Source organism: Bufo gargarizans, chromosome 4 (genome assembly GCF_014858855.1).
Source record: "Bufo gargarizans isolate SCDJY-AF-19 chromosome 4, ASM1485885v1, whole genome shotgun sequence".
NCBI lineage: Eukaryota > Metazoa > Chordata > Amphibia > Anura > Bufonidae > Bufo > Bufo gargarizans.
In genome coordinates this window covers 229205457-229233315 of record NC_058083.1, presented here as the reverse complement: position 1 = coordinate 229233315, position 27859 = coordinate 229205457, and the positions used below count along the sequence as shown (strand labels likewise).

The 27859-nt window shown below is 41.0% G+C and overlaps 1 protein-coding gene across 2 annotated transcripts in view; it reads right to left on the bottom strand.

The window, feature by feature from the left end:
* KHDRBS2 (KH RNA binding domain containing, signal transduction associated 2) overlaps positions 1 to 27859 on the bottom strand; it is a 413255-nt gene that overhangs the window by 312324 nt on the left and 73072 nt on the right. For both annotated transcript variants that reach the window (XR_006388819.1, XM_044291554.1), the window contains exon 2: positions 1296 to 1423. Coding sequence is in view for 1 of the 2 variants with exons in the window: in XM_044291554.1 (XP_044147489.1) it covers positions 1296 to 1423 (128 nt within the window). In the remaining variant the exon portion in view is untranslated. The remainder of the gene's footprint in view (positions 1 to 1295; positions 1424 to 27859) is intronic.

The window sequence follows — 27859 nt, the reverse complement described above, 5'->3', positions numbered from 1 at the left end:
ATCACCGGGCGAACCGCAAGGCCATCTCTAATCACAATATTATAGTCACCAATTTTAGATCGGTGGCAGTCCAAGTGTAGGTTTACACACCAATCAGTTGTTTGAAGGGGCTACGAGCGCTGCATTCACTTCAATGTTTACTTTGTCCCATACACCAGAAAGCCCTAGACTTAAAATCTTTTGTGTACTACAGCACTGTCCCATTCACTTCAAGGCCAAGTTCAATCTGTCCTAAATAACCTTAGCCTTTTCTCAAACAATATACACGCATAAATATTTATATCAAGTATGAAATTATAATCATGAACCATCTTGTGTCATATCTTTTTGTCAATCAGCCAGCAACAAGCAGGGAAGATCCTGACGTGCATTGTAATAATTATTTAAGGCTTAGCTGCATCGTATCCATATTTGCTGTACAATTCAGGATCGCTCAATGCATTTACGGACAATAAATCAAGACCAATTCAGGACACCTTCAGAAACATTTACATACATATTTGTGAATATTACTAACATTTCACTACTTCTATTTCAATTCTGGTGGCCATTTAATCTAAAAATCATGTACATGACCACATTACAGATCTGTGCAGTACAAGTCCATAACATACATGTTCCAAACAAATTATAGACTTATGCTTCAATATAGCATATAAGTTATTTATATTTTAGAAGCACTGCTTCTAGAAGAGAATATGGTTCCTTAAAGGGTTATTCAATCTTTAAAGTCAATTTCCAATTTGGCCAATGGAGCTCTGATCCTAAAGTAAAAAAGATACTCCTGCTCCACACCACTCATTCCAGCACCAAGAGTCCAGTCAGGCGCCTTCTGGTTAATGGCCTGTATAGATCCGGATGGAGTCATGTGCACTAATGTAATCAATCAATGGTCTCAGCAGTGTCATGTTCCCAAGTGGTATGTGACCCATTAGTGACATCCTGCTTTGGGACGCAAAATTACTGATACCAGTGATTGGCCAGAAGTTTACAGGCTGGGAACCAGAAAGAGCCAGACCAGACCCGTAACACTGGAATTTAGTGGTGGGGAGTAGGTGAGTAACATTTTCCTTTAGGATCAGTCACTCTGATGGAATAACCCTATTAGAAGCAACATATAACTATGCATGGATTGTCTTCCCATAGGGACTCTGTGTGCCGTCACGCATGTCCTAATTAGTATGTCTGAACAAGTGCACACAATTTCAACAGAATCAACAGCAGAAAAGAATAATGCAAACTAATACATAAACAAATGATCACACTATTTTTAGATATGGTAAAACAAACATTACCTTTGGATACTGTTTAACTGGTATCAGTACTCTTTCTGATAGTTTTATGTTTTTGTTGCTAATGATGTCTAAGTATTTCTTCTCCTCATCTTCTTTCTTTGCTTCAGACTCTTGAAACTTTTCTATTTCTACAAAAAACAAAAAACTAGTAAGCCAACATGAAAAATACATTAACAGATAATTTTGATTCGACATGGGAGCATAAAATAACGACCTTTGTTTATTTGGAAGGGCAGATACTTAGCAAGTACAGTATATAGGGGAGCAAGAACATTGATTATTGTGTCTGAGAGATAGAAAAATATAGATCAATAGTTACCAGGGACTCGAGAAGAAGACTGGAAAATTGGTGCTATATACACACGTGAGCATTGGAATCCATGAAGACAGACTATCTTGGATACTAGGACCTTTTTTAACACCTTAAGGACCTTGCCATTTTTCACCTTAAAAACTAGACATGTGTCACTTTATGTGGTGATAACTTCAGAATGCTTTTACTTATCCAAGCGATTCTGAGATTGTTTTCTCGCGACTAGTGTTGAGTGAGCATGCTGTTTTGTATTATGTTTGTTTTGCTGAGGTGCCAAATAAAAGCGATGTTTGGACCTTAAACTTCGTGCCTGGCGAAGATACTTGTGTGAATGACCCCCAGAGAAGAGCTAATCCCCCACACTATATAGACAGGCACTTCTCACCTGGTCGTACGCAGAAAAAATATTTATTACTAAAATGCATAAAAACAATTATGAAGAAAACAGTACTATTAAAAATAATACTAATAAAAAAATGTACATATAAATAAATTGCGTGTTTATACAAATATGGATGTACAAGGTCCTAGAAGTGTAGGAAGATTCTTATAAATGTCCAGCTGATAGTCACGTTTTCCTATAAGATCAGGAACACATAAGGATAATTGTATCTTCCCCCAGTTCAGCATGAAAGTGCAAAGAAGTGCAAAGAAAAATGTCTGTTTTTATGAACATGCTTTTTTTGTGAACATAGAAGACCGTCTGTTTTTATGAAGACCGTTTGTTTTTATGAACAGGCTTTTTTTGTGGAAATAAAGCGTCCTCCTATCATATTCCTGCAATCATTGTTTCATTAATTGGCTCGGAACTAAAAGTATTGTATAGTGTCCTTTTATAATTGTCAATATACCATTTATGTTGCCAGCAGTATGTCACTGGGTTCTTTATATATACAGAATGATGCTACAATAATTCCCAGTGATTATAAGGGTTATTAAAATGTAGCAAAGTTCCAATAATATGACAGTTCATTTATGGCAATGTGAATCGATAATAATGAACTTCCACAGCAGTTGTAAAATTGTAGCTAATTCAGGCAGCTGGATATTGAGCCATCTGTGGCATCCCACGTGGCTGTACTTACAACATCCAGAGCATCCGTTACCTGTCCTGGAGTCTTCACAGCCTGTAGCCGTTGTGCAGGTTTGGCTCCTCTTCTGGGGTCTCGCGATAGGTTGGACACGTGACGTAAGTCCTTCGGTGTCCCACGTGTACTGTGCCGGTCATGTTCGGCCGGTCGGCCAGTAGGGTACAATGCTGGTGGAAGCGCTTCCAGGAGAAAAGAGATGTTCACTATAAGTTACATATGGGATGCGGGTATCGTCCTTTTATACCAGACGCGTTTCGGAGTCTAAGACTGACTTCTTCCTCAGTGTCCAACCTATCGCGAGACCCCAGAAGGGGAGCCAAACCTGCACGAGCGGCTACAGGCTGTGAAGACTCCAGGACAGGTAACGGATGCTCTGGATGTTGTAAGTACAGCCACGTGGGATGCCACAGATGGCTCAATATCCAGCTGCCTGAATTAGATGCAATTTTACAACTGCTGTGGGAGTTCATTATTATCGATTCACATTGCCACAAATGAACTGTCATATTACTGGAACTTTGCTACATTTTAATAACACTTATAATCACTGGGAATTATTATAGCATCAGCACTCGCCCCAAATTTTTTATTGTGTCACCAGCATGCCCTCGCTCCAAATGTTTTGGAAGGTCACCAGCAGGCCATCAAGGATAAAAGGGTGTGTATGATGCCCTCCTTTATGTGTAATAAAGGGTGTATTGGAGTGCCGGTTACTTGTAATGTTTGGCAGCCCTTTCACTTAGTGCATCGGCTTTATGAGTGTAGGAGTCCCACTACCTGAACAATTGTACCGCAATGTGAATGAGGCCCTCCTTTATGTGATATACATGTTGTATCGGAGTGCCTCTTCCTTGTAATTTTTGGCAGCACTTACACTGTATATACAATTGAATATACAGAAAAAGAACATTTCCTAACAATGTTTTCTCTAAAAAGGTTTGTTTGTTTTTTGAAGGGGGGGGGGAGATTTGGGTGTTTTTTTGTCGGTCTGTAAAAGTGGCATACAACATGGTTCCCAACAGTGAGCAGCGACATCGGAGTCCAAGATGCATCCAGACATGGTCCCCCCCCTAATCGATTTCAGAGGTGATGCCATCACTTTCAGACCTTTTCCTTTGAAAGCTCATCCGAGCAGGGGGTGCCTGGTTATCTCCCATTGACTTCCATTATACTCGGGTGCTCGGCCGAGCGCACGAATATCGCTATTTGTTCGGACCGAGTATCCGAATACTTTGGTGCCCACTCATCACTATTTACAACCTATTCCCAAATATTTCCAGGACCAACATAACTCTGATAGCTCACTCTTTAGGTTCAGGGGGCTTGATAGGGTGCTTGTCTCTCCACGAAGGGGGCAATTGGAAAAGGATTCTAGCCCAACGAGAGACTAAATGGATATATTGCCTGGATACTATGGCAACAAAAGAATTGAATGAAACAAAAAAATGTGGGCCCTTTCTCTAGAGCAGTTATCTGATCTGGGTTTGACTTCTGTGCTTTTATTGTTCATTATATTATTTTGGGAGATATGTATTAATTATTATTATTATTTTATTGGGATACTTACCTAGCTGGGTTGGAACCACCAATCGGAGTAAATCTCTATCTGTGTACTTACGTGCTTTTGTTTTGTTTTTCTCCTCTGCTTTTGTCCGGTGCCAACGGATCTATTAGAGCTGTCTGTGACAAATGAGTCCATTTGCCATATTGACATAGAGAGAGGGAGAAGTAAAATGGAAAAGAGGATGGATGACAAGAGAAAGAGTGGACGAAAAGAAAGAACAGATGATGTGCTTTTATGCTGGACGTGTGTGTGTCTGGGGGGGATGGATCAGACCTATTGGGATATAGACACTCATGTAGTAACATGTTTACATTAATATATATGTTGCTATACACATAATGTGGTTGTGTCACCTTATTGAATTATAGTACTTTACATTTGTATGAATTATATGATTGTTTCACTTTATTCATTTTAATTTATTTATATTTATTATTCTTATGAAATTAATTATTATCTAATTTTACATTGTTGTCACATTTGTTGTTTGTCACTTCAATTGTTTTGTCTTGCACATAGCACTTTAAACGCGAGGGCACTCTCACTATGCACTTTGTCACTTTTATTTGTCACTTTTTTCTATTTATATTTATACTTATTAGATCTATCAAGGCAGAAAGAGAAAAACAAAAAAATTAAAAAATAAAAATAAAAAATATAGTGGCAATTCTGGAGGAGCTGCTAAACCCCTGACACTGTGGCGTGTCTTTTATTGGGGGAGCAGCCCGACCGCATGTGGACCGCAGTAATCGACTAACCCCAGCAAAATATGCATACAATGGAGGATATCGGCGCGGTCCACATGCACCACAAGAGCAAACTACACAGAATGTAGCAATTAATCATATAAAACACAGAGAGAGAATGCACCAAACAGATATAACACTGACTATGCTGGCAAGACATAAATGCAGGTATTAAAAGCTGAGACTTTTGCCAATATATTCCAGTCATGGAGATATCGGAGCCCATCATGCACCACGTCACGGTTCTCAGCATGGCAAGGGGTCCTAACCGCTGCTCTAACTATGGTGTCACCTAATTATACTGCACATGTCAGAGACATATGTACCTGTTTAACTTATTGATGGACGCTTGTCTGCCTAGATTTATATATGGAGGTGGCTGGGTCTCTACTTGCTTGTGGGTCTCAACCACACTATTGTCAGTGACTTGTGCAGCTGTGTTGATGAGTATCTCATGAACAGGATGACAACTTAGAATATTTGGGCACTTTTTGTCATAATTTTTCTTTACATATTTGTTGAAACTGACCAACGTTGCTGGTGAAGACCTCCTGGTTGCCACTATGGCATCCTAAATATCTGTGACATTCAGGGTAATTTTTTTGTGCATACACTTACAAAACCTGTGCTACTGTATGTACGACATATTTGCAAGCATATATACCATTTAATATGCTCAAGGCGAGCAGTAAAGGATGGGAAAGTAGCCGTGCTGCTAATGGTGCACGCAGAGGCTGTCACCCTGGGCACGGTGAAACTGTGCCTACTGCCAGAGCACAAGAAGCACACTCATCAAAGATACCTAGCTTCATGTCCCAGCTTGCAGGGCGGCGCAGAACAGCACTCTCGAAGTCACACCAGTGCGACCAGGTGGTCGGTTGGATTGCAGCAGATAATGCTTCCAGTCAGTTAAGCACCACCCTGTCTTCCACAAAGTCGAGTCTCAGTAGCCAAGAGTCTGGTCAACAGAATCCTCACCCTGATCCTCCTTCCTCCCACCATTGAGAGTCTTGGCAAATAAGTGATCCCACACTCGGATATTCCAAGGAGCTCTTTTCATCGCCATTCCTTGATTTGGGCCTCTCACCAAGCACGCTTGAAGAAGGACATGAGGAGATCTTATGCACTGATTGCCAAACTCATGAGCATCCACAGTGAGAAGAAGAAGACTGGGGAATGGCAATTAGTGTTTCACAAGATGGATGATGATGATGAGACACAGTTGCCAATAAGTCAACGCAAATTAGTATCTCAAGAGGTTGATGATGAGGATGAGACACAGTTGTCAATAAGTGAGGTTCTTGTTAGGTCAACAAGTCAGGAGGATGACCAGAGTGAGGAAGTGGAAGAGGAGGTGGTGGACGATGAAATCACTGACCCAACCTGAGAAGGTGGCAAGCCGATTGAAGACAGCAGTACAGAGGGGGAGGGATCCGCAGCACCGCAACAGGCTGGAAGAGGCAGTGGGGTGGCAAAAGGGAGAATGCAGGCCCACAACTGTTCCCCAGAGCACCCCCTTGCGGCAATCTCCCTTGCCAAGGGGTAGGTGTTATGCAGTCTGGCGATTTTTGAGGAAAGTGCGGACGATAAAAGAATTGTCATTTGCAACCTGCGCCATACCAAAATGAGCAGGAGCGTGAACACTAGCAACCTCACCACCACCAGCATGATCCGCCACATGGCATCAAAGCACCCTAATAAGTGGGCCGAACGCCTGGGTCCACAATCAGTGTCTATGGGTCATACCAGTGCCTAATCTTCCCCTGTGTTATATGCTGGCCAATACCCTGTCCAAGACGCAGGCCCGGATGCCTCCCGCCCTGCACCTGGACCTTCGCAAGTATCATCAGCTAGCACAGCAAATACCCAGTAATTTAGGCTTGTGGAAACTGAGACTTTCCACAGCCTGATAGCAGCAGCCGTCCCTTGTTACTTAGTCTCCAGTCACCACTATTTTTCCCGATGTGCGGTCCTCGCCTTACACCAGCATGTGTCCCGTAACATCACTGGTGCCCTGACCAACGCAGTTATTGGGAAGATCTACTTAACAACTGACACATGGACAAGTGCTTTTAGCCAGGGGCGCTACATTTCCATGACGGCACACTGGGTGAACGTTGTGGAGGCCAGGAGCGAGTCATACCCTGGGATGGCACAGGTGCTACCGACGACAAGGATTGCGGGCCCTACTTCCATCAGGATTTCCATCACCACCTACATTAGTGGCTGCAACCCCCCCTTCTCCTCCTCCTTCACACACAATACCATTTTAGTGGTTCAGCAGTTTACTCAAAACCTCAATTTGCCTAAGATACTGGTGAAGGTGCGCCATGTGTGTGCCCATTTCCGAAAGTCATCTACAGCTGCCACCGGTCTGGCATCACTGCAGCAGTGCTTGCAATTGCCAGCTCACCGACTGTTGTGCAAAGTGAGCACTCGCGGGAACTTCACGTTCCACATGTTGGCCAGGCTTTGTGAGCAGCAGCGGGCAGTAGTAGAATACCAGCTGCAACATGGTCACCGCCTTTCCAGTCAGCTTCCTCTCTTCACAAGCGACGAGTGGGCATGGATGTCTGACCTCTGTGAGGTTTTACGCAAATTTGAGGAGTCAACACAGATGGTGAGCGGCGATGCTGCTATTATCAGCATAACTATCCCACTTCTGTGTCTACTGAAACGCTCGCTGCTCACAATGATAGCGGACACTTTGCATGTGGAAGAGGTGGAAATGGGGGAAGACAGTACACAGGGTGATAGCTAGAACACCCTCAGTTCGTCTTCTCAGCGCAAATTGGATGATGATGAGTAGGAGCAGGAGACGGCTGCCTTCGCTACAGCGGGTAGTACCCATAGCAGGTTTATTCCATCTGTTCAGCGTGGATGGGTCAAAGAGGATGAGGATATTGAGTCATCCTCCTGATGAGGACAGCAAAATCTTGTCTGCTGGGAATCTCGCACACATGGCTGACTTTATGTTATGCTGCCTTTCCCGTGACCCTCGCGTTATACGCATTTTGGCCAACACCGATTACTGGTTGTTCACCCTTCTCGACCCCCGCTACAAATAGAACTTCTCATCCCTCATTCCTGTGGTGGAGAGGAGGAGCAAAATGGTACAATACCAGAAGGTCCTTGTGGAAAAAAAATTCAAGAATTTCCAGCTGACAGAGCTGGCGGCAGAGTACGTAGTTCCTTGGGCAACCGAGGAGGGGAGACGACGGGAACACACACCAGTTCCAACAGAGGCAGAGCAACACTCTCCAAGGCCTGGGACAATTTCATGACACATTGCCAGTGCCCTCAGCCTGATGAGCAGCCTAGTGTCACAAGGAGGGAAAAGTTTGGGAAGATGGTGAAGGAGTACGTAGCAGACCATGTCAGCGTCCTCAGTGATCCCTCTCTGCCTTACAACTATTAGGTGTCCAAGCTTGACACATGGCACAAACTGGCGCTCTACGCCTTGGAGGTGCTGTCCTGCATTTTGTGAGAGCGGGTATTTAGTGCTGCTGGGGGCATAATAACTGATAAGCACCTCCGCCTGTCAACTGAAAATGCTGACAGGTTGACTCTTATCAAAATGGCCTGGATTTCCCCTGACTTCTCTACTCCACCAGAGGAAAGCAGCTGAACATGAAGGCACTTTAAATGTGGCTTTTAAGGTGTACTGAATACACTGTATTCCCATGTAATTTTTGGCAGCCCTTTTACTTAGTGCATAGGCTTTAGGAGTGTAGGAGTCCCACTACCTGAACAATTGTATCACAATGTGAATGAGGCCCACCTTTATGTGATATACAGGTTGTATCAGAGTGCCTCTTCCTTGAAATTTTTGGCAGCACTTGCACTTTATATACAAGTAAATATACAGGATTTTACATTTATTTTAGAATATTTTACATTTATTTTGGTTTTACACAATAAAAACATTTTTAAAAGAAAAACAACCATGTTTTTATGTCTCTATGTTCTGAAAGCCCTATCTTTTTTATTTTTTGGGTGATTGTCTTAGCTAGGTTTTCATTTTTTGCGGGATGAGATGCTGGTTTGATTGGTACTATATTAGGGTACATACTACTTTTTGATTATTTGGTCAATGTAAGGTGATGTAAGGTGACCAAAAAATTGTTGTTTTTTTTACACCGTTTTTATTTTTATTTTTATTTTTTACGGTGTTCATCTGAGGGGTTAGGGCATATGATATTTTTATACAGCAGGTTATTACAGATGCGGCGATAACTAATATGTATACTTTTTTTATTTATTAAAGTTTTACCTAATAACAGCATTTTTTAAACAAAAAAGTAATGTTTTAGTGTCTCCATATTCTGAGAGCCATTTTTTTTTTATTTTTTTGGGGGCAATTGTCTTAGGTAGGGTATGAATTTGGGCATAGTTTTTATTTTATTTATTTATGGTTTTCACCAGACGGGTTAGGTCATGTGATATTTTTAGAGAGCAGGTTGTTACGAACCCAGGTTTTAGACAATAAAAACATTTTGGGGGAAAAAATTGTGTTTTTATGTCTCCATTTTCTGAAAGCCATATCTTTTTTATTTTTTGGGCGATTGTCTTAATTAGGGTCTCTTTTTTTGCGGGATGCCATGACGGTATGATTGGTATTATTTATGGGTACATATGACTTTTTGATCATATGGTATTACACTTTTTGTGATGAAAGGTGATAAAAAATGATTTTTTAGCACAGATGCTGTAGGTTGTTATGCACGCGCCGATAGCTAATATGTCTGTGTTTTTTTATATATATTATTAACAATTTTATGTCTCTTTTTTCATTAAAACTTTATTTTTTTTATTGTTAAAAACACTTTTATTTCACCTTTATTCTTTTCCCACTATGGGACTTCAACATTACAGGGTCTGATCCCTTTTTCAATGCAGCACTATGCATCTGTATTGTACTGCTTTGACTATCAGTGTATTACAAAGTGTAATACACTGATAGTTTGCCTATGAGATCCAGCCTGGGGGCTGGTCCTCATAGCTCTCCATAGCTGCTGGGCCCCACCCAAGGCCTTTGAATGGCTTGGGGCTGCCATGGCAACCATCAGGTCCCCGCCACCACAGCACGGGGACCCGATGTATGAGGAGAGGGAGTGCAAACCTCCCATATGCAGTGGTCAACGCTGACCACATTATATTAGGGTTTAATCCATCAACATCGGCATTATCATTGATGCTGGTGGCTGTAGCAGGGATCCAGCTGTTACATCCCTGCCGCTAATCACAGCACCGCACATGTGGGGAAGAAAGGACCACAGAACGAGCCAGTCAGGTGCCCAAAGGGGCGTCATTCTTGCAGGAAGGAGCACAAGCCCGCTGTCAGTGACAGAGCAGGGCAAGCCAGAGGGAAGGCAGGGACAGTTCCCAGGTGTCCCTGCCTTCTAGATGACTGTAAACACAGCGCTCAGCGAGTGCTGTGTATATAGAACAGGAAGTGCTATGCTGGTCTTCCATAGATCTCAATCAGCCCTGCACTGAGGCTGTACAGCGCTGTATAGTGCTGTACAGCCTCTCTGGGGGGTGTATTTCCCCTGTAACTATGTCAGCCCCAGTTATAGGAGAAATCAATAGTGGAAAAAAATAAAAAAATGTGAAGTTAAATGTCCCCTAGAGGTCTTGTATGACTTTATGGGGGACGCAAAACGTAAAATAAAAAATACTAAATAAAGTGTTTTATAAAAAAAATTCCAATTAAGATTTTTATTTTATTTTTTTAAATAGAAAAAATAAAATAAATAAAATAGACATATTTGGTATTGCCGCCTCCATGACGAACGGCTCTATAAATATATCATATGATCAACCCTGTCCAATAAACATCACAAAAAGTGCAACACCAAGTGATCAAAAAGGCGAATGTCCCACAAAATGGTACCAATAAAACCGTCACCTCATCCCGCAAAAAATGAGCCCCTACATAATAAAATAGAAAAAGAAAAATAACAATAGCTATGCTATTATTGTGTTGAAGTGAAATAAATAAAAAATATGTATATATATTAGGCATTGCCGCATCCGCAACAACCAGCTCTATAAAGATATCACATGACCTAACCCCTCACGTGAACACCGTAATAAAAATAAAATAAAAAAGTGCCAAAGAAACATGTTTTGTCACCTAACATCACACAAAGTGCAACACCAAGCGATTAAAAAGGCGTATGCCCCCCAAAATAGTACCAATCAAACTGTCACCCCATCCTGCAGAAAAGAAGACCCTAAGACAATCAGTCAAAAAATAAAAAAGCTATGGCTCTCAAACTATGGATACACTTAAACAATTTTTTTGTTTTTGTTTAAAAAATGCTATTATTGTGTAAAACCTAAATAAATAAATAAAAAGTATACATATTAGGTATTGCCAAGTCCGTAACGATCTGCTCTATAAAACCCTCAGGTGAACGCTGTGAAAATAAATAAATAAAAATAGTGCTAAAGCAACCAACTTTTTGGTCAATGTGGCCCATAAAGTGTAATAACGAATGATCAAAGAATTATATGTACCCAAAAATGGAACCAATAAAAACATCACCTGTTCCTGAAAAAACGAGCCCCTGCACAAGACCATTGGCAGAAAAAATAAAAAATGGAAACACAAAAACGTAGCTTTTTTCAAAAATGCTTTATTATGTAAAACTGAAACAAACAAACATAGAAAGTAGACATATTTGATATCATTGCATCCGTAACAAACTGCTGTATAAAAATAGCACATGATCTACCCTGTCAAATAAATGTTGTAAAAAATAAAAACAGTGCCGTATGTACCCCAAAATAGTACCAATAAAACTGGTACCTTATCCCCTAGTTTCCAAAATAGGGCAAATTTTTGGAAGTTTCTACTGTAAGGGTGCATCAGGGGGGCTTTAAATGGGACATGGCAGATAAAAACCAGTTCAGCAAAATCTGCCTTCCAAAAACCATATGGCGCTCCTTTTCTTCTGCACCCTGCCGTGTGCCCTTATATCAGTTTACGACCACATGTGGAGTGTTTCTTTAAACTGTAGAATCAGGGTAATAAATATTGAGTTTTGTTTGGCTGTTAACTCTCGATGTGTTATAGAAAAAAATGGATTAAAATGGAAAATGTGCCAAAAAAGTGAAATTTAGAAATTTCATCTCCATTTTCCTTTAATTCTTGTGGAACACCTAAAGGGTTAAAAATGTTTGTAAAATCAGTTTTGAGTAACTTGAGGGGTGAGATTTCTACAATGGGGTAGAATGGGGTCATTTATGGGGGTATCCACTGTGTAAGCCCCACAAAGTGACTTCAGACCTGAACTGGTCCTTAAAAAGTGGGTTTTGAAAATTTTCTTAAAAATGTTAAAAATTTCTTCTAAAATTCTAAGCCTTCTAACGTCTTAAAAAAAAAAAAAAGAAGACATTTACATAATGATGCCAACATAAAGTAAATATATAGGGAAAGTTAAGTAATAAATATTTTATGAGGTATCACTTTCTGTTTTAAAAGCAGAGAGATTCAAATTTAGAAAACAGTGAATTTTTCAAATTTTCGTTAACGTTTGGATTTTTTAATAAATAAAGGTAAAACATATTGACTCAAATTTACAATTAACATGAAGTACAATGTGTAATGAGAAAACAATCTCTGAATGGCTTGGATAAGTAAAAGCGTTCTAAAGTTATTACAACATAAAGTGACACATGTCAGATTTGCAAAATTAGGCCTGGTCAGGAAGGGGGCAAATGGCCAATTCTGGAAGTGGTTAAAATCTGATTGGTAACAGTTTAACACCCCCCCCCCCCCCCCCCCCAATGTTCTTTGCACCGGAAGCACAGCTCTCTTCAAAGATAAGCTCTCAATGAAGTAAATAGAAGCTAAGCTGCAGTAACGCAGCATGACCACAACACTTTGATTGGAGCTGTTTTTTTTGTTTCCTGCTATTTAAACTAATTCAGCTAATCAGGGTCATCTGGTCACATCAACAGTACTTTAGTATGTAAAGTGACTCCCACAGTATGTACTGTAAGACTACCACATGTGCTCCCACGCAAACAGGACTTCAATGGGCTGCTTAGCAACTGAAGGGTACCCAACGTCTTCAGACTAAATTAAAACAGTCTGCTCAGGTGTCCTTTTGAAATGCATACATTCAATGCTGCCAAACATACACTTCTGACAAATCTATAGATGCAGCTGCCCAGTAACAAAAGATTCCTGAACTCAATTCAACCTACAGAAATTCTGATTTACAAGCTATAGGATTTATAGACAGCATTGCCTCACATATTGCAGTCCTCCATTCCCATCAAAAAGGAGCAGAAGCTGCCAAGGCCATGCCATTTCTCACTACGTGTCTGTGCTGACCGCGGTGGAATTTGCGGATGTGGTACACAGATCAGTCAATTAAGTGCAGTTGTTCTTTGGTTTGGAACATAACTCTAGAAAAGTAGTTCTGCCAAATTACCAGAAATAGTAAGAATCAATAACATTTAATAAGCAAAAACATGAGGGAAACCGACATAAAAGTTCACAGTTAGAGAAAGAGTTCTATTTTAGTTAGTGTATGTGAGTATATTTCCATATGAACAATGTCTGCATTTTATCAAAGTATGTGACAACAATCAGTAATTAGTTCTTGCTTCAAGTTAATATAATAGACTATGTTTAATCTTGTTTGGGGATTACATTTGATGGCACATATACTGCTGTGTCCTTGATTTCATTTATAATTTATGCTAAAGAGAACCTGCCACCATGAAAATGCAGTGTAATCTGCCATCAGCATGTTATGGAGCAGGAGGAGCTTAGCAGATTGATATATATATATAGTTTTATGGTAAAAGATTCAGTAAAACTTGTAATTTATTCATCTAAATTCCTGCTCATTCTTGGCTTTAAAGTCAAGGAGGTGGTCCTATCAGTGACAGTCTTCTGACTGTGTATATATAGAGCTGTCAATCACTGACAGGACAACCTCCCTGACTTCAAAGCCCAGAATGAGCAGGAAATTTAATTAATGAAATGCAGGTTATACTGAATATTTCCCACCAAAACTATATTCAGTTGCAAGAAAAAGTATGTGAATCCTTTGGAATGATATGGATTTCTGCACAAATTGGTCATAAAATAAGATCTGATCTTCTTCTAAGTCACAACAATAGACAATCACAGTCTGCTTAAACTAATAACACACAAGAAATTAAATGTAACCATGTTTTTATTGAACACACCATGTAAGCATTCACAGTGCAGGTGGAAAACGTATTTGAACCCCTAGACTAATGACATCTCCAAGAGCTAATTAGAGTGAGGTGTCAGCCAACTGGAGTCCAATCAATGATATGAGATTGGAGGTGTTGGCTACAGCAGTCCTGCCCTATATCAAAAACACACACCAGTTCTGGGTTTGCTTATTACAAGAAGCATTGCCTGATGTGAATGATGCCTCACACATAAGAGCTCTCAGAAGACCTACGATTAAGAATTGTTGACTTGCATAAAGCTGGAAAGGGTTATAAAAGTATCTCCAAAAGCATTACTGCTCATCAGTCCATTATAAGACAAATTCTCTATAAATTGAGACATTTCAGCACTGCTGCTACTCTCCCTAGGAGTGGCCGTCCTGTAAAGATGACTGCAAGAGCACAGCACAGACTGCTCAATGAGGTGAAGAAGAATCCTAGAGTGTCAGCTAAAGACTTACAAAAGTCTCTGGCATATGCTAACAACCCTGTTAGCGAATCTACGATAAGTAAAATACTAAACAGGAATGGATTTCATGGGAGGATACCACAGAGGGAGCCACTGCTGTCCAAAAAAAACATTGCTGCACGTTTATAGTTTGCACAAGAGCACCTGGATGTTCCACAGCAGTACTGGCAAATATTCGGTGGACAGAAAACAAAGTTGAGTTGTTTGGAAGAAACATACAACACTATGTGTGGAGAAAAAGAGGCACAGCACACCAACATCAAAACCTCATCCCAAGTATGGTGGTGGGGGCATCATGGTTTGGGGCTGCTTTGCTGCATCGGGGCCTGGACTGATTGCTATCATCGAAGGAAAAATGAATTCCCAAGTTTATCAAGACATTTTGCAGGAGAACTTAAAGAGGACCTTTCACCAGAATAAAACTTCTAAACTAACTATACAGGCATGTAGAGCGGTGCCCAGGGACCCCCCTGCACTTACTGTTATACCTGGGCACCGCTCCGTTCTCCCGTTATTGCCTCCGGTATCTTCATAGTTAGGCTCCGCCCAGGGAGAGAGAAAAAAGCCTCTCAGGCTATGAGCTGAGCGCTGCGATTGGCCAGCGCTGCAGCATGGGAGAAGGAGGCGCCGGCAGGTTCCTCTGGGTGGAGCCTAACTATGAAGATACCGGAGGCAATAACGGGAGAACGGAGCGGCACCCAGGTATAACAGTAAGTGGAAGGAGATCCCTGGGCGCCGCTCTACATGCCTGTATAGTTAGTTTAGAAGTTTTATTCTGGTGAAAGGTCCTCTTTAAGGCCATCTGTCCACCTGCTGAAGCTCAACAGAAGATGGGTGTTGCAACAGGACAACGACCCAAAGCATAGAAGTAAATCAACAACAGAATGGCTTAACTAGAAGAAAATACGCCTTCTGGAGTGGCCCAGTCAGAGTCCTGACCTCAACCCGATTGAGATGCTGTGCCATGACCTCAAGACATCCCAAGAATAGTTGCTGAACTGAAACAGTTCTGTAAAGAGGAATGGTCAAGAATTACTCCTGACCCTTGTGCACGTCTGATCTGCAACTACAGGAAACGTTTGGTTGAAGTTATTGCTGCCAGGAGGTTCAACCAGTTATTAAATCCAAGGGTTCACATACTTTTTCCACCTGCACTGTGAATGTTTACAAGGTGCGTTCAATAAAAACATGGTAAATTTTAATTCTTTGTGAGTTATTAGTTTAAGCAGACTGGGATTGTCTATTGTTGTGACTTAGATGAAGATCAGATCTGATTTTATGACCAATTTGTGCAGAAATCCATATCATTCCAAAGGGTTTACATACTTTTTCTTGCAACTGTACCAATCTGCTCAGCTCCTCCTGTTCTATAATATGCTGTTGGAAATTTATTCTGCATTTTTATGGGGAGATGTTCCTTTAAAGCATGCATGCTCAACCTGCGGCCATCCAGCTGTTGCAAAACTACAACTACCAGCATGCCTGAACAGCCTACAGCTATCAGCCTACAGCAGGGCATGGTGGGAGCTGGAGGGCAGCAGATTGAGCATCCCTCCTTTAAAGCAAAGATATGCTTACATATAACAGCCGAATATTAGCCAAAGGGTAGTCTTTTGGTACAGAATTGGCTAATGATAGTGTAAGGACACATTAGACATATACAGATGTGTTCATTCTTACCTTTGCTTGAGTTTAGTAAAATACTCCAATTTCTCACAAAACAAATTCAATACAGTATTGCAAAATGTTTGCAAAACCCTTAACAGGCTGCAATTCACATCACAACCACAGAGGGGCCACATACATACACATATCGGACAGACTTCTTGTGACAGAGTATCACAAAATCAAGTCTTCATAAAAAAGCCACCTGGCTGTCCCACCCCACACATCTTTCAATATGTTGAGCCAAGAGAAAAGCTAATTTAGTAAACATCTATATGTCAGGAAAATGTTTCAATGCTAAAAAGAGTTATATGAACCTAGCCTTAAAAAGGCTTTAATGACATGTCTGTTTTTGTAACTGCTTGCATTCCCCATGCAATAACAATTATGAAGCATTTATTCTCATAATTCTATGCTGTGTAGTTCATCTATTGTTCCTTTTAGGAGTTTATTAATAAAGCTAAAACTGGGTGTTACCAGTTGGAGGTGTGTCCCTGCACAATCTGACACAGTTCTGCCATGTGGTCTTCAGTTGTCTAAACTAGGTGCATTCTATGGTCCACTGGATCTAATAGCCTGAAAAATACAAGTATTGGAAGAACCTAATTTGATGTTTAATTGAAAAAATTTGATGTATTCAAAAGCCAATCAATTTATTAGTATATTACTCAATTACTGAATGGACCACTGCACTACTATAGTCAGGTTCGAGTCAGAAGCCTAATTTTGGAAGATGGCTCTGTCCTCAAGGGAGACAGGCCTCTGGCAGAGGAGTATGGTAGTGATTCTCTCCCTAGTGTAAACATATACCTGCTTTGCAAGGTGCATGTGTATGAAAGGAGCTGAAAGAACGTGGTGTTTATGGCTGGCCAAATTTTTTTTTAACCCTTTTGCTACTAGCGCCATTCATGTACATGGCGCATATGCAGCGGGCGTCATGGCCGGCAAGTCTCTGCTGTTTCAAACCAGTGGCGGATCCAGGAAGGGGGGCAACGGGGCAATTGCGAACATCTCCATAGTCATCTGTATCGCCGTCCTCAGGACATCGATTCAGATGGCTGTGCTGAGGCAGGGGAGGAAGAGGCGTGTCCCTTTCCCTTCCTCTGATAGGCTGCAGGCACTAGTGCCTGCAGCCAATCAGAGGCCGGTGAGGGCAGCGCGATGACATCATCGCGCCGCCTGAGCCGTACAGCGCGGGACACAGACCGGAAGAGGCCTGCATCGCATCACTGACATGGAGGTAAGTATGTGTTTTTTTTTTAAATATATACAATACTTTTACTGGCACATGGGGGGGCTGTTATTGCTGGCACATGGGGGGGCTGTTATTGCTGGCACATGGGGGGGCTGTTATTGCTGGCACATGGAGGGGGCTGTTATTGCTGGCACATGGAGGGGGCTGTTATTGCTGGCACATGGGGGAGCTATTATTGCTGGCACATGAGGGGGGCTGTTATTGCTGGCACATAGGGGGGCTGTTATTAATACTGACACATAGGGGGGCTGTTATTAATACTGGCACATAGGGGGGCTGTTATTAATACTGGCACATAGGGGGCTGTTATTGATACTGGCACATAGGGGGGCTGTTATTAATACTGGCACATGGGGGGCTGTTATTAATACTAGCACATGGGGGGGACTGTTATTAATACTGGCACATGGGGGGGCTGTTATTAATACTGGCACATTGGGGGCTGTTATTAATACTGGCACATGGGAGGCTGTTATTATAACTGGTACATGGGGGGCCTGTTATTAATACTGGCACATGGGGGGCCTGTTATTAATACTGGCATATGGGGGGCTGTTAATATTACTGGCACATGGGGGGGCTGTTATTGCTGGCACATGGGGGGCTGTTATTGCTGGCACATGGGGGGGCTATTACTGGCACATGGGGGGACTGTTAATACTGGCACATGGGGGGGCTGTTATTACTGGCACATGATTGGGGGTTGCTCTTGTTACTGGAACATCATTGGGGGCACTATAGGGGCATCTACTGAAGGGGTATTTTATATGGGGGGCTCTGTACAGTACACATTTATACTGGGACACATTATGGTGGGTACTATGGGGAAGGGGGGAGAGGAGTACTATGGGGGGCACTAAGAAGGGGTATTTTATACTTGCAAATTATGTGAGACACTGAGGGCATCTACTGGAGATATTTATACTGGTACATTATGGGGGGGTACTAGGAGGAAGGAGGGTGTGGCGCACTATGGGGGCATTTACTGGGGGCACTATATAGGGGTATTTTATACTGGCACATTATGGGGGCACTATGGGGACATTAGCTCACCTGGGTCATTACAAGGGGGTATTTTTTGCACATTATAAGGAGAATTATTTTTACTGGGGGGGCATTATGGTGGGCTTTATTACTCCCCCATTGTATGACCAGCCTCTTCCTGCTCTGCTATCCCTCCGCCCCTTCCCCAAATCCTTATTATGAAATATTTCTCATTAGGATAAAACACATCAGCTCTGCCGAGCCCCCCGGTCAAAGTGTTGAAGTGGTGTCCGAGATCCACAAGGGCCAAGCCAAGTTTGTTATACACATATAGCATACACTGTGCCACACAATATATAGTATACCTCTACACTGTGTAGTCTGTTCTATAAGCACCATTGTTTTGTGGTGGCAGACAGAAAATTATCTGGAAGTGCCCCTCCCGAGACCAGGCTCTGGATCCGCCACTGTTTCAAACAACAGAGACCTGCAGCTAATTACAGTGACCAGCAATAATGCAGATTCCTAATTAAAGGCTTTAGATGCCGTGAGCAAGTGAGATCACGGCATCTAAATGTGCAAAAACCCTGCGGCCAATGGGGCTGTCAGTAGTTGTTCTGAATGCTATCAGCCTCGCTGATGAGGCTTATAGTATTCCTGCCGCAATTCTTATTTTGGCCACCAGATAAGAAATAAGCAGTTCACAGTAATGAAGTCATTTAAAAAAAAACTGATTGTACAAAATGAAAAAAAACCTGAGCTTATGGGCTCATATATGAGCTTCAAAATCATAAACAAAATTAAAAATTAAAAAAAATATAAAAAATTAAGAATTAAAGTTTAAATCACTTCCCTATCCGTATACTAAAAAAGAAATACCTAAATAACAATAAATATAAACATTATAGGTATCACCGCGACTGAAAACACCCGCACTATTAAATAAAAAATAAAAAATTAAAATACGGTGAATGGCATAAAGGAAAAAAAAGGTCAAAATGGCCAATTTGCCATTTTTTCATTGCTTTTCTTACCCCAAAAATATAATAAAATGTGATTACAAAGTGGAATAAAGGGCATGGGTCAGTTTTGCCACGGACGAAACGCAGTGGGTACAAAACCCGTAAAACGGTGGAGGTATTGCTTCTTTTTTTTTTATTCCACCCCATTTTCGAATTTTTTTACCGCTTACCACTACATTGTATGCCATAATTAATGGTGGGATTAGAAAGTACAACTTGTCCTGCAAAACATAAGCCCTCATACAGCCCTATGTGAACGAAAATATAAAAAAGTTTAGGCTCAAGAAAAATAGGGAATAAAAATAAAAATGCAAAAACGAAAGAAAAATCAGGTAGTGAAAGGGTTAAAATACCTTTTATTTATGATGAATGTCCAATGAAACATTATAGGCAAAAAATGGTTAACCAGAGGTTGGTGCAACTATAGAAAGGGGCTTTCTTGATGGTGCCTCAGAGATTGAGAAGCTCTGATCTAATGTGCATGGCCAGCCTTTCTCTAATTCACAATCTGTTTTTAAAGTGTAACTGTCATTCTTTTTTTTATTTTAGTAATGTACAGGGGAAGAGATACTGACCATTTTTGTAATATACATTAATTACTAAAATTGTACATTTCTATTAGAAAAATAGCTGTAAAGTGTCCCATTTTAAGCCTTAGCAACACTACTCTGTCTTCTGTTTACATAACACAGTCAGCATTGAGCAAGTCTCCACCGTTATGTAAACAGAAGACAGAGGAGCGTTGCTAAGGCTCGAAATGGGCCACTTTAGAGCTATTTTTCTAATATAAATGTACAATTTCAGTAATTAAAGTATATTACAAAAATGGTTAGTATCACTGCTCATACACATTACACAAATAAAAGAATATAATTAGTTACACTTTAATGTCATTTATAAATGACTTGTGAGTGCTGTCCAGGGTTTAGCATGATTTTCCAGTTCCAATTAACATTTCCAATAGCAAGAAATAAAATTAGAGAGACATATATTCCCTTAATTGTATTCTAATGAATTCGAGCAAGTTAGTACAACCCCTGTATAGAGCATGCACTTGTAAAAAGGTTAAACACTGAACCAAAAGGCGCACCAGAAAAGAATATCTCGTAGCTAGAACCTCTTATTATCTGACATTCTGCCTCTCTTCAGTCTCATTCTTCTTGACTAAGTAATGAGACCGCTATTTGTTATATCATTCTCACAATGTTCCGAAGTTATAAAAGAAGCTTTGACCCATAACACCTTTTTGTTGTGACCTGAAGAGCCAATTAATCTCTGATTTATTACTACATCTGCAATAAAAAGCTGCAAGAGATGACACTAACTCTGAGCATAATGAATGCACAGGAGAAAAGATGTAGAAGACATTGCCTGCCTCTGCAGAATCTTATATTTGCTTTATCAAATATTGGCCATCATAATCCTCTTTGATTTCACTGAAATGTTAAGCGTATTTAATAAGAAATAACGGGGAGATTCATCAAAACTGGTATAAAAGAAAACTGTCTTAGTTGCCCATAGCAACTAATCATACTCCACCTTTCATTTTTCAGAGCTCCTCTGGAAAATAAAAAGGTGGATTCTGATTGGTTGCTATGGGCAACTAAACCATTTTTCCTTTACACCAGTTTACTAAATATACCCCAGAATGTTATGTGAGTGCCATACCTTTTGGCTGTATTATAGATATCTGTAACCCATACTGTGACCATAGACTTCTATGAGTCCATATCATATCTACTCCTGCATTCACTTTTATATTGAGGCACACAGAGGTTTTCTCACAGATTTTCTTATATGTTCTAAACAAGTTGTAGAAGGCCGCATCCAATGTCATACTGCGGAGGCATAGTCCCCTACACCCTATTGTACAGACTCCGTTAAGACACAAAAGACTTTTACACAGCCAGTGTTTGGTCAGTGTTTTTCCGTCAGTGATTGTGAATAGTGTTGAACGAATCAAAGTATCCAAAGTGAACTTTGATACGAATTTTAGTAAATATTTGATTCACCTGCATTTCCTCATGCTTTGTGCAGCCAAATCGAATATTTAAGAACTTTGTTCATCTTTAATTATGAGCCAAAAGCAGGTGCCGGTCAAAATGACAGGAAAGGGTCAGATCTTTCCATTATACCTTATCTCTTTGTAATCTCTACACCTGGTTTAACAAACATACACTGATGGAAATCACTGATCTAACATCGACTGTGTGAAAGCAGCCTATGGGGGCAATTTATTGCAAGAGTAATATATGAAATCAGTTTATCAAATATTGCAGGTTAGTTAAATTCAATACATCTAAAAATCTAAGGGTAATTTTACACAAACAAGATTTCCATCCAGATTTGAGAACAGACAGCATATGGACTTAACCCTGACCCATTTATTTGAATAGGTATACGCACAAGAGAGTAGTTTTCCACTGATCATCTTCGAATTCATGAAAAATTCTTCCTTGCCCCATAGAAATTAGTGGGTCTACGTGAAAAAATGTCTTGATATTTCTGGAGTTGTCTGTAATAGGGATGCACAAACCGGTTCTCATAAAACTTTGTTGCAACACTGAACGGAGCGGGAGCTCCATACAGTATTAGAATGTATTGGCTCCAATGACCCAAAGTAATTACTTCACTAAGTCTCGCAAGACTTTGTTTAATAACTTTGTGAATTAATTATTACTGTAAAAAACCTTGATACCGATCTCCGGTTCGGTTCAAAGTCTGTGATATGGAAAATAGTTTAAAGAGGACCTGTCACCGCTCCTGACATGCCTGTTTTAATAGCATCATGCATTCTCCACGTTATAACAATTCTGGAGCATCTATTCTTATGTCTGTATGTTGTGCCATTCCTTTATTATCTCTACTAGAAGTTATGAATGAATTGCTAGCAGTCTGCAGTAAGGGTACAGAGAGGAGGTAACCAGTTTGGGGGTGTGTACCTGCACAGTCTGAAAATGGCAGCACTGATTGGATAGAGTCAGTCTGTGCAGGTCACACCCCCAACTCGTTACCTCCTCTCTGTACCCTTACTGCAGACTGCTAGCATTTCATTCATAACTTCTAGTAGAAATAATAAAGGAATGGCATAACATAGAGCCATAAGAACAGATGCTCCAGAATTGTTATAACATGAAGAATGCATTAAGCTATTAAAACAGGCATGTCAGGAGCGGTGACAGGTCCTCTTTAAGCTTTATTGGATAAATGTAAAATTAAGCACTTGTGGAGAAGCAACCTGTGTTAGCCAGGACTGCAGAAGAGAAGAATTAAGGCTATATGGATTGTGTCAGGATCTGTTCAAGGAAAAATGATGGTTTTGAATGCAACTTCATCAGTTTTTGTCTGCGATTGCGTTCAATGCGCATTTTTCCATCCACATCGCATGCGTTTCTCACGCCCGTGAAGAAAAACTGAATAACTATCCACATCTCTTGGCAAACATCAGTAAAAAACATTTTTCATGCAAGCCACATTCACTTCTATGGAGCAAGAGCTGCATGAATAACGCACAATATAAAACATGAGATTTTTTCTGAACGCAAAGATGATACTTGAAAAACGATACTCATGTACACAGATCCATTGAAATGAATGGGTCAGGATTCAATCCAGATGCTATGTGTTTGCTACATGCATCACACCAGGATGGAAAACTAGCTTGTGTGAAAGAGGCCTTAGAGATTTTTGTTTCTGACAGCTTCAGATTAAGGCCTCCTGCACACGACCATATGGCTTTTTCAGTGTTTTGCAGTCCGTTTTTCACAGATCCGTTGTTCCATTTTTTGTTTCTGTTGTGTCTCCGTTCCGTTTTTCCGTATGGCATATACAGTATACAGTAATTACAAACCGGATTCCCAAAAAGTTGGGACACTATACAAATCGTGAATAAAAACTGAATGCAATGATGTGGAGGTGCCAACTTCTAATATTTTATTCAGAATAGAACATAAATCACGGAACAAAAGTTTAAACTGAGAAAATGTACCATTTTAAGGGAACAATATGTTTAATCAGATGTCTGGGGACCGAGGAGACCAGTTTCTCAAGTTTAGAAATAGGAATGCTCTCCCATTCTTGTCTAATACAGGCCTCTAACTGTTCAATCGTCTTGGGCCTTCTTTGTTGCACCTTCCTCTTTATGATGCGCCAAATGTTCTCTCTAGGTGAAAGATCTGGACTGCAGACTGGCCATTTCAGTACCCGGATCCTTCTCCTACTGAGCCATGATGTTGTGATTGATGCAGAATGTGGTCTGGCATTATCTTGTTGAAAAATGCAGGGTGATGACGTCTGGATGGGAGCATATGTTGTTCTAGAACCTTAATATATTTTTCTGCATTGATGGTGCCTTTCCAGACATGCAAGCTGCCCATGCCACACACACTCATGCAACCCCATACCATCAGAGATGCAGGCTTCTGAACTGAGCGTTGATAACAACTTGGGTTGTCCTTGTCCTCTTTGGTCCGGATGACATGGCGTCCCAGATTTCCAAAAAGAACTTCGAATCATGACTCGTCTGACCACAGAACAGTCTTCCATTTTGCCACACTCCATTTTAAATGATCCCTGGCCCAGTGAAAACGCCTGAGCTTGTGGATCTTGCTTAGAAATGGCTTCTTCTTTGCACTGTAGAGTTTCAGCTGGCAACGGCGGATGGCACGGTGGATTGTGTTCACTGACAATGTGTCCCAACCGGATTCCAAAAAAGTTGGGACACTAAACAAATTGTGAATAAAAACTGAATGCAATGATGTGGAGATGGCAAATGTCAATATTTTATCTGTAATAGAACGTAGATGACAGATCAAACATTTAATCCGAGTAAATGTATAATTTTAAAGGAAAAATACGTTGATTCAAATTTTCACTGTGTCAACAAATCCCAAAAAAGTTGGGACAAGTAGCAATAAGAGTCTGGAAAAAGTAAATTTGAGCATAACGAAGAGCTGGAAGACCAATTAACACTAATTAGGTCAATTGGCAACATGATTGGGTATAAAAAGAGCTTCTCAGAGTGGTAGTGTCTCTCAGAAGCCAAGATGGGTAGAGGATCACCAATTCCCACAATGTTGCGCAGAAAGATAGTGGAGCAATATCAGAAAGGTGTTACCCAGCGAAAAATTGCAAAGACTTTGCATCTATCATCGTCAACTGTGCATAACATCATCCGAAGATTCAGAGAATCTGGAACAATCTCTGTGCGTAAGGGTCAAGGCCGTAAAACCATACTGGATGCCCGTGATCTCCGGGCCCTTAAACGACACTGCACCACAAACAGGAATGCTACTGTAAAGGAAATCACAGAATGGGCTCAGGAATACTTCCAGAAACCATTGTCAGTGAGCACAATCCACCGTGCCATCCGCCGTTGCCAGCTGAAACTCTACAGTGCAAAGAAGAAGCCATTTCTAAGCAAGATCCACAAGCTCAGGCGTTTTCACTGGGCCAGGGATCATTTAAAATGGAGTGTGGCAAAATGGAAGACTGTTCTGTGGTCAGACGAGTCACGATTCAAAGTTCTTTTTGGAAATCTGGGACGCCATGTCATCCGGACCAAAGAGGACAAGGACAACCCAAGTTGTTATCAACGCTCAGTTCAGAAGCCTGCATCTCTGATGGTATGGGGTTGCATGAGTGCGTGTGGCATGGGCAGCTTGCATGTCTGGAAAGGCACCATCAATGCAGAAAAATATATTAAGGTTCTAGAACAACATATGCTCCCATCCAGACGTCATCTCTTTCAGGGAAGACCCTGCATTTTTCAACAAGATAATGCCAGACCACATTCTGCATCAATCACAACATCATGGCTGCATAGGAGAAGGATCCGGGTACTGAAATGGCCAGTCTGCAGTCCAGATCTTTCACCTATAGAGAACATTTGGCGCATCATAAAGAGGAAGGTGCAACAAAGAAGGCCCAAGACGATTGAACAGTTAGAGGCCTGTATTAGACAAGAGTGGGAGAGCATTCCTATTTCTAAACTTGAGAAACTGGTCTCCTCAGTCCCCAGACGTCTGTTGAGTGTTGTAAGAAGAAGGGGAGATGCCACACAGTGGTGAAAATGGCCTTGTCCCAACTTTTTGGGGATTTGTTGACACCATGAAATTCTGATTCAACATATTTTTCCCTTAAAATGGTACATTTTCTCAGTTTAAACTTTTGTTCCGTGATTTATGTTCTATTCTGAATAAAATATTAGAAGTTGGTGGCACCTCCACATCATTGCATTCAGTTTTTATTCACGATTTGTATAGTGTCCCAACTTTTTTGGAATCCGGTTTGTACATTCTGTACGTGTCCCTTTTTTTTTGCAGACCCATTGACTTGAATAGAGCCACGGAACGTGATTTGCGGGCAATAATAGGACATGTTCTATTTTTCAATGGAATGGAAAAACGGAAATACGGATCGGAATGCATATACATGAATTTTTTTTTTTTTCGAACCATTGAAATGAATGGTTTAGTATACGGTCCTTGTATACGTAACGCAAAAAACGTCCGTACACGGAAAAAATAAATGGTTGTGTGCAGGAGGCCTAACCAAGAGTGTGGCCAGGCAGTAGGCACAGCAAATGGGATGCTCATCTGTATGATAAGAGGTATAACCAGTAGAAAGAGGGTTATTGTGATGCCACTGAATTGAGCTCTTGTGAGACTATATATAGAATACTATGTTCTTTTCTCACCCACAAAAAGACATTGATAAAATAGAACAGCTCTAAAGACAGACAACAAAAATGTAAAATGTATCAGGAAAGACTTAAATAACTTGGGCATTCATTTATCAAGATCAGTGTGTACTACACCAGTCTTGATGGGCCCTGTGCTGCCGGACCAGGCATTTAATTTATGATGAGGCGCACGCCTTGTAGTAAATTAAATGTCTCCTCAGGCAGTCTGTAGAGAAATCTACTGTACTCCAGCTTGTCGCTGGTGTCGATTTCAGTCATTAGTTATGGAAGTTTTTCTGGCATAAATAATTATAAATGTGAAGCTTTTTAATGCCAGAAAACCTGCTTTGGGGAATGAAAAATCCACTCCACACCCCCAAAGTGCTTTTAATAAGAAACTTAAAGGGGTTGTCCAGGTTCAGAGCTGAATCCAGAAATATCCCTTCTTCTTCCACTCAGCCCCAATGTTCTCCCTTGACCTGCGCTGTACCTTCTCGCAGCTTACCAAGTACGGCACCATATATCGTGCTTGGTATTGCAGCTCAGCCACATTCACTTCAATGGTGCTGAGCTGCGCTTAGGCTATGTGAACGTGACATCACATGGCATAGGCTAAGTTGTAGAAGGCACTGGCACTATTGTGAGTGCCAGTTCCTACTCAAACAGCTACTCAGCAGGGGTCACGGGTGTCATACCCCAACCGTTTAGATACTGAAGACCTATCCAGAGGCCAGGTCATCAGTATAAAAGTCTTGGAAAACCCTTTTAATGGTGTTTACACTTCTAAAAGTGTATTTTATTCATACAGTTAAAAAAGAATTATAGAGATCTAAAAGAAAGATCATTCTAACTTTGCTAAACAGGCTAGTTTAGCATAGCATTGCTAGTTTTTTGCCAATCTACACTCCTCGATGTTGAGTTTGCAACACCAAGAAGGAAAAGTAATGAAATCATGAAAATAACAGGATCGATAGACAAAACAAAAGGGAAATAAAACATGCAAAACGTCTTGCTATATTTAATAACAAGTATGAGCGCCACATGCAGAATTACACACATTTACACGTCTTGGCTTGCTATCAATAAGGATATTAATTGTTGTCTGAGGAACGTTCTGCCATGCTAAATGAAAACATCAAGATCCGCTGCTGGCAGCTCCCTTTGCAATTGCTGATTAATGATGTCCTCACTGGAGGCCATGCTAGCATGTTTAGGCAATGCAGGCTGCTCACAGCAGCACAAGCAACATGCGACTTGGTGTTGTCCTATTGAAAAACAGCTCCTGGGACACTTTGGAGAAAATGGTCATACCAGTGGCTCCACAGCTAAATCGATGCAACGTCGAGCTGTTAGTGTATCTGAAATGAAGACTATAGGGGTCCAGCTACTGTACATTTTGTGACCCCCCAGCATAATCATGGGAGTAGGATCAGTGTGGGGTTCCCTTGTGAAGGGCCCTTCATGGTGTTGTCCACGTGGTCTCTAGATCAATCTCTGGCTATCATTGCATCCAAAACCAATGCAGGACTCATTGCTGAAGAGGAT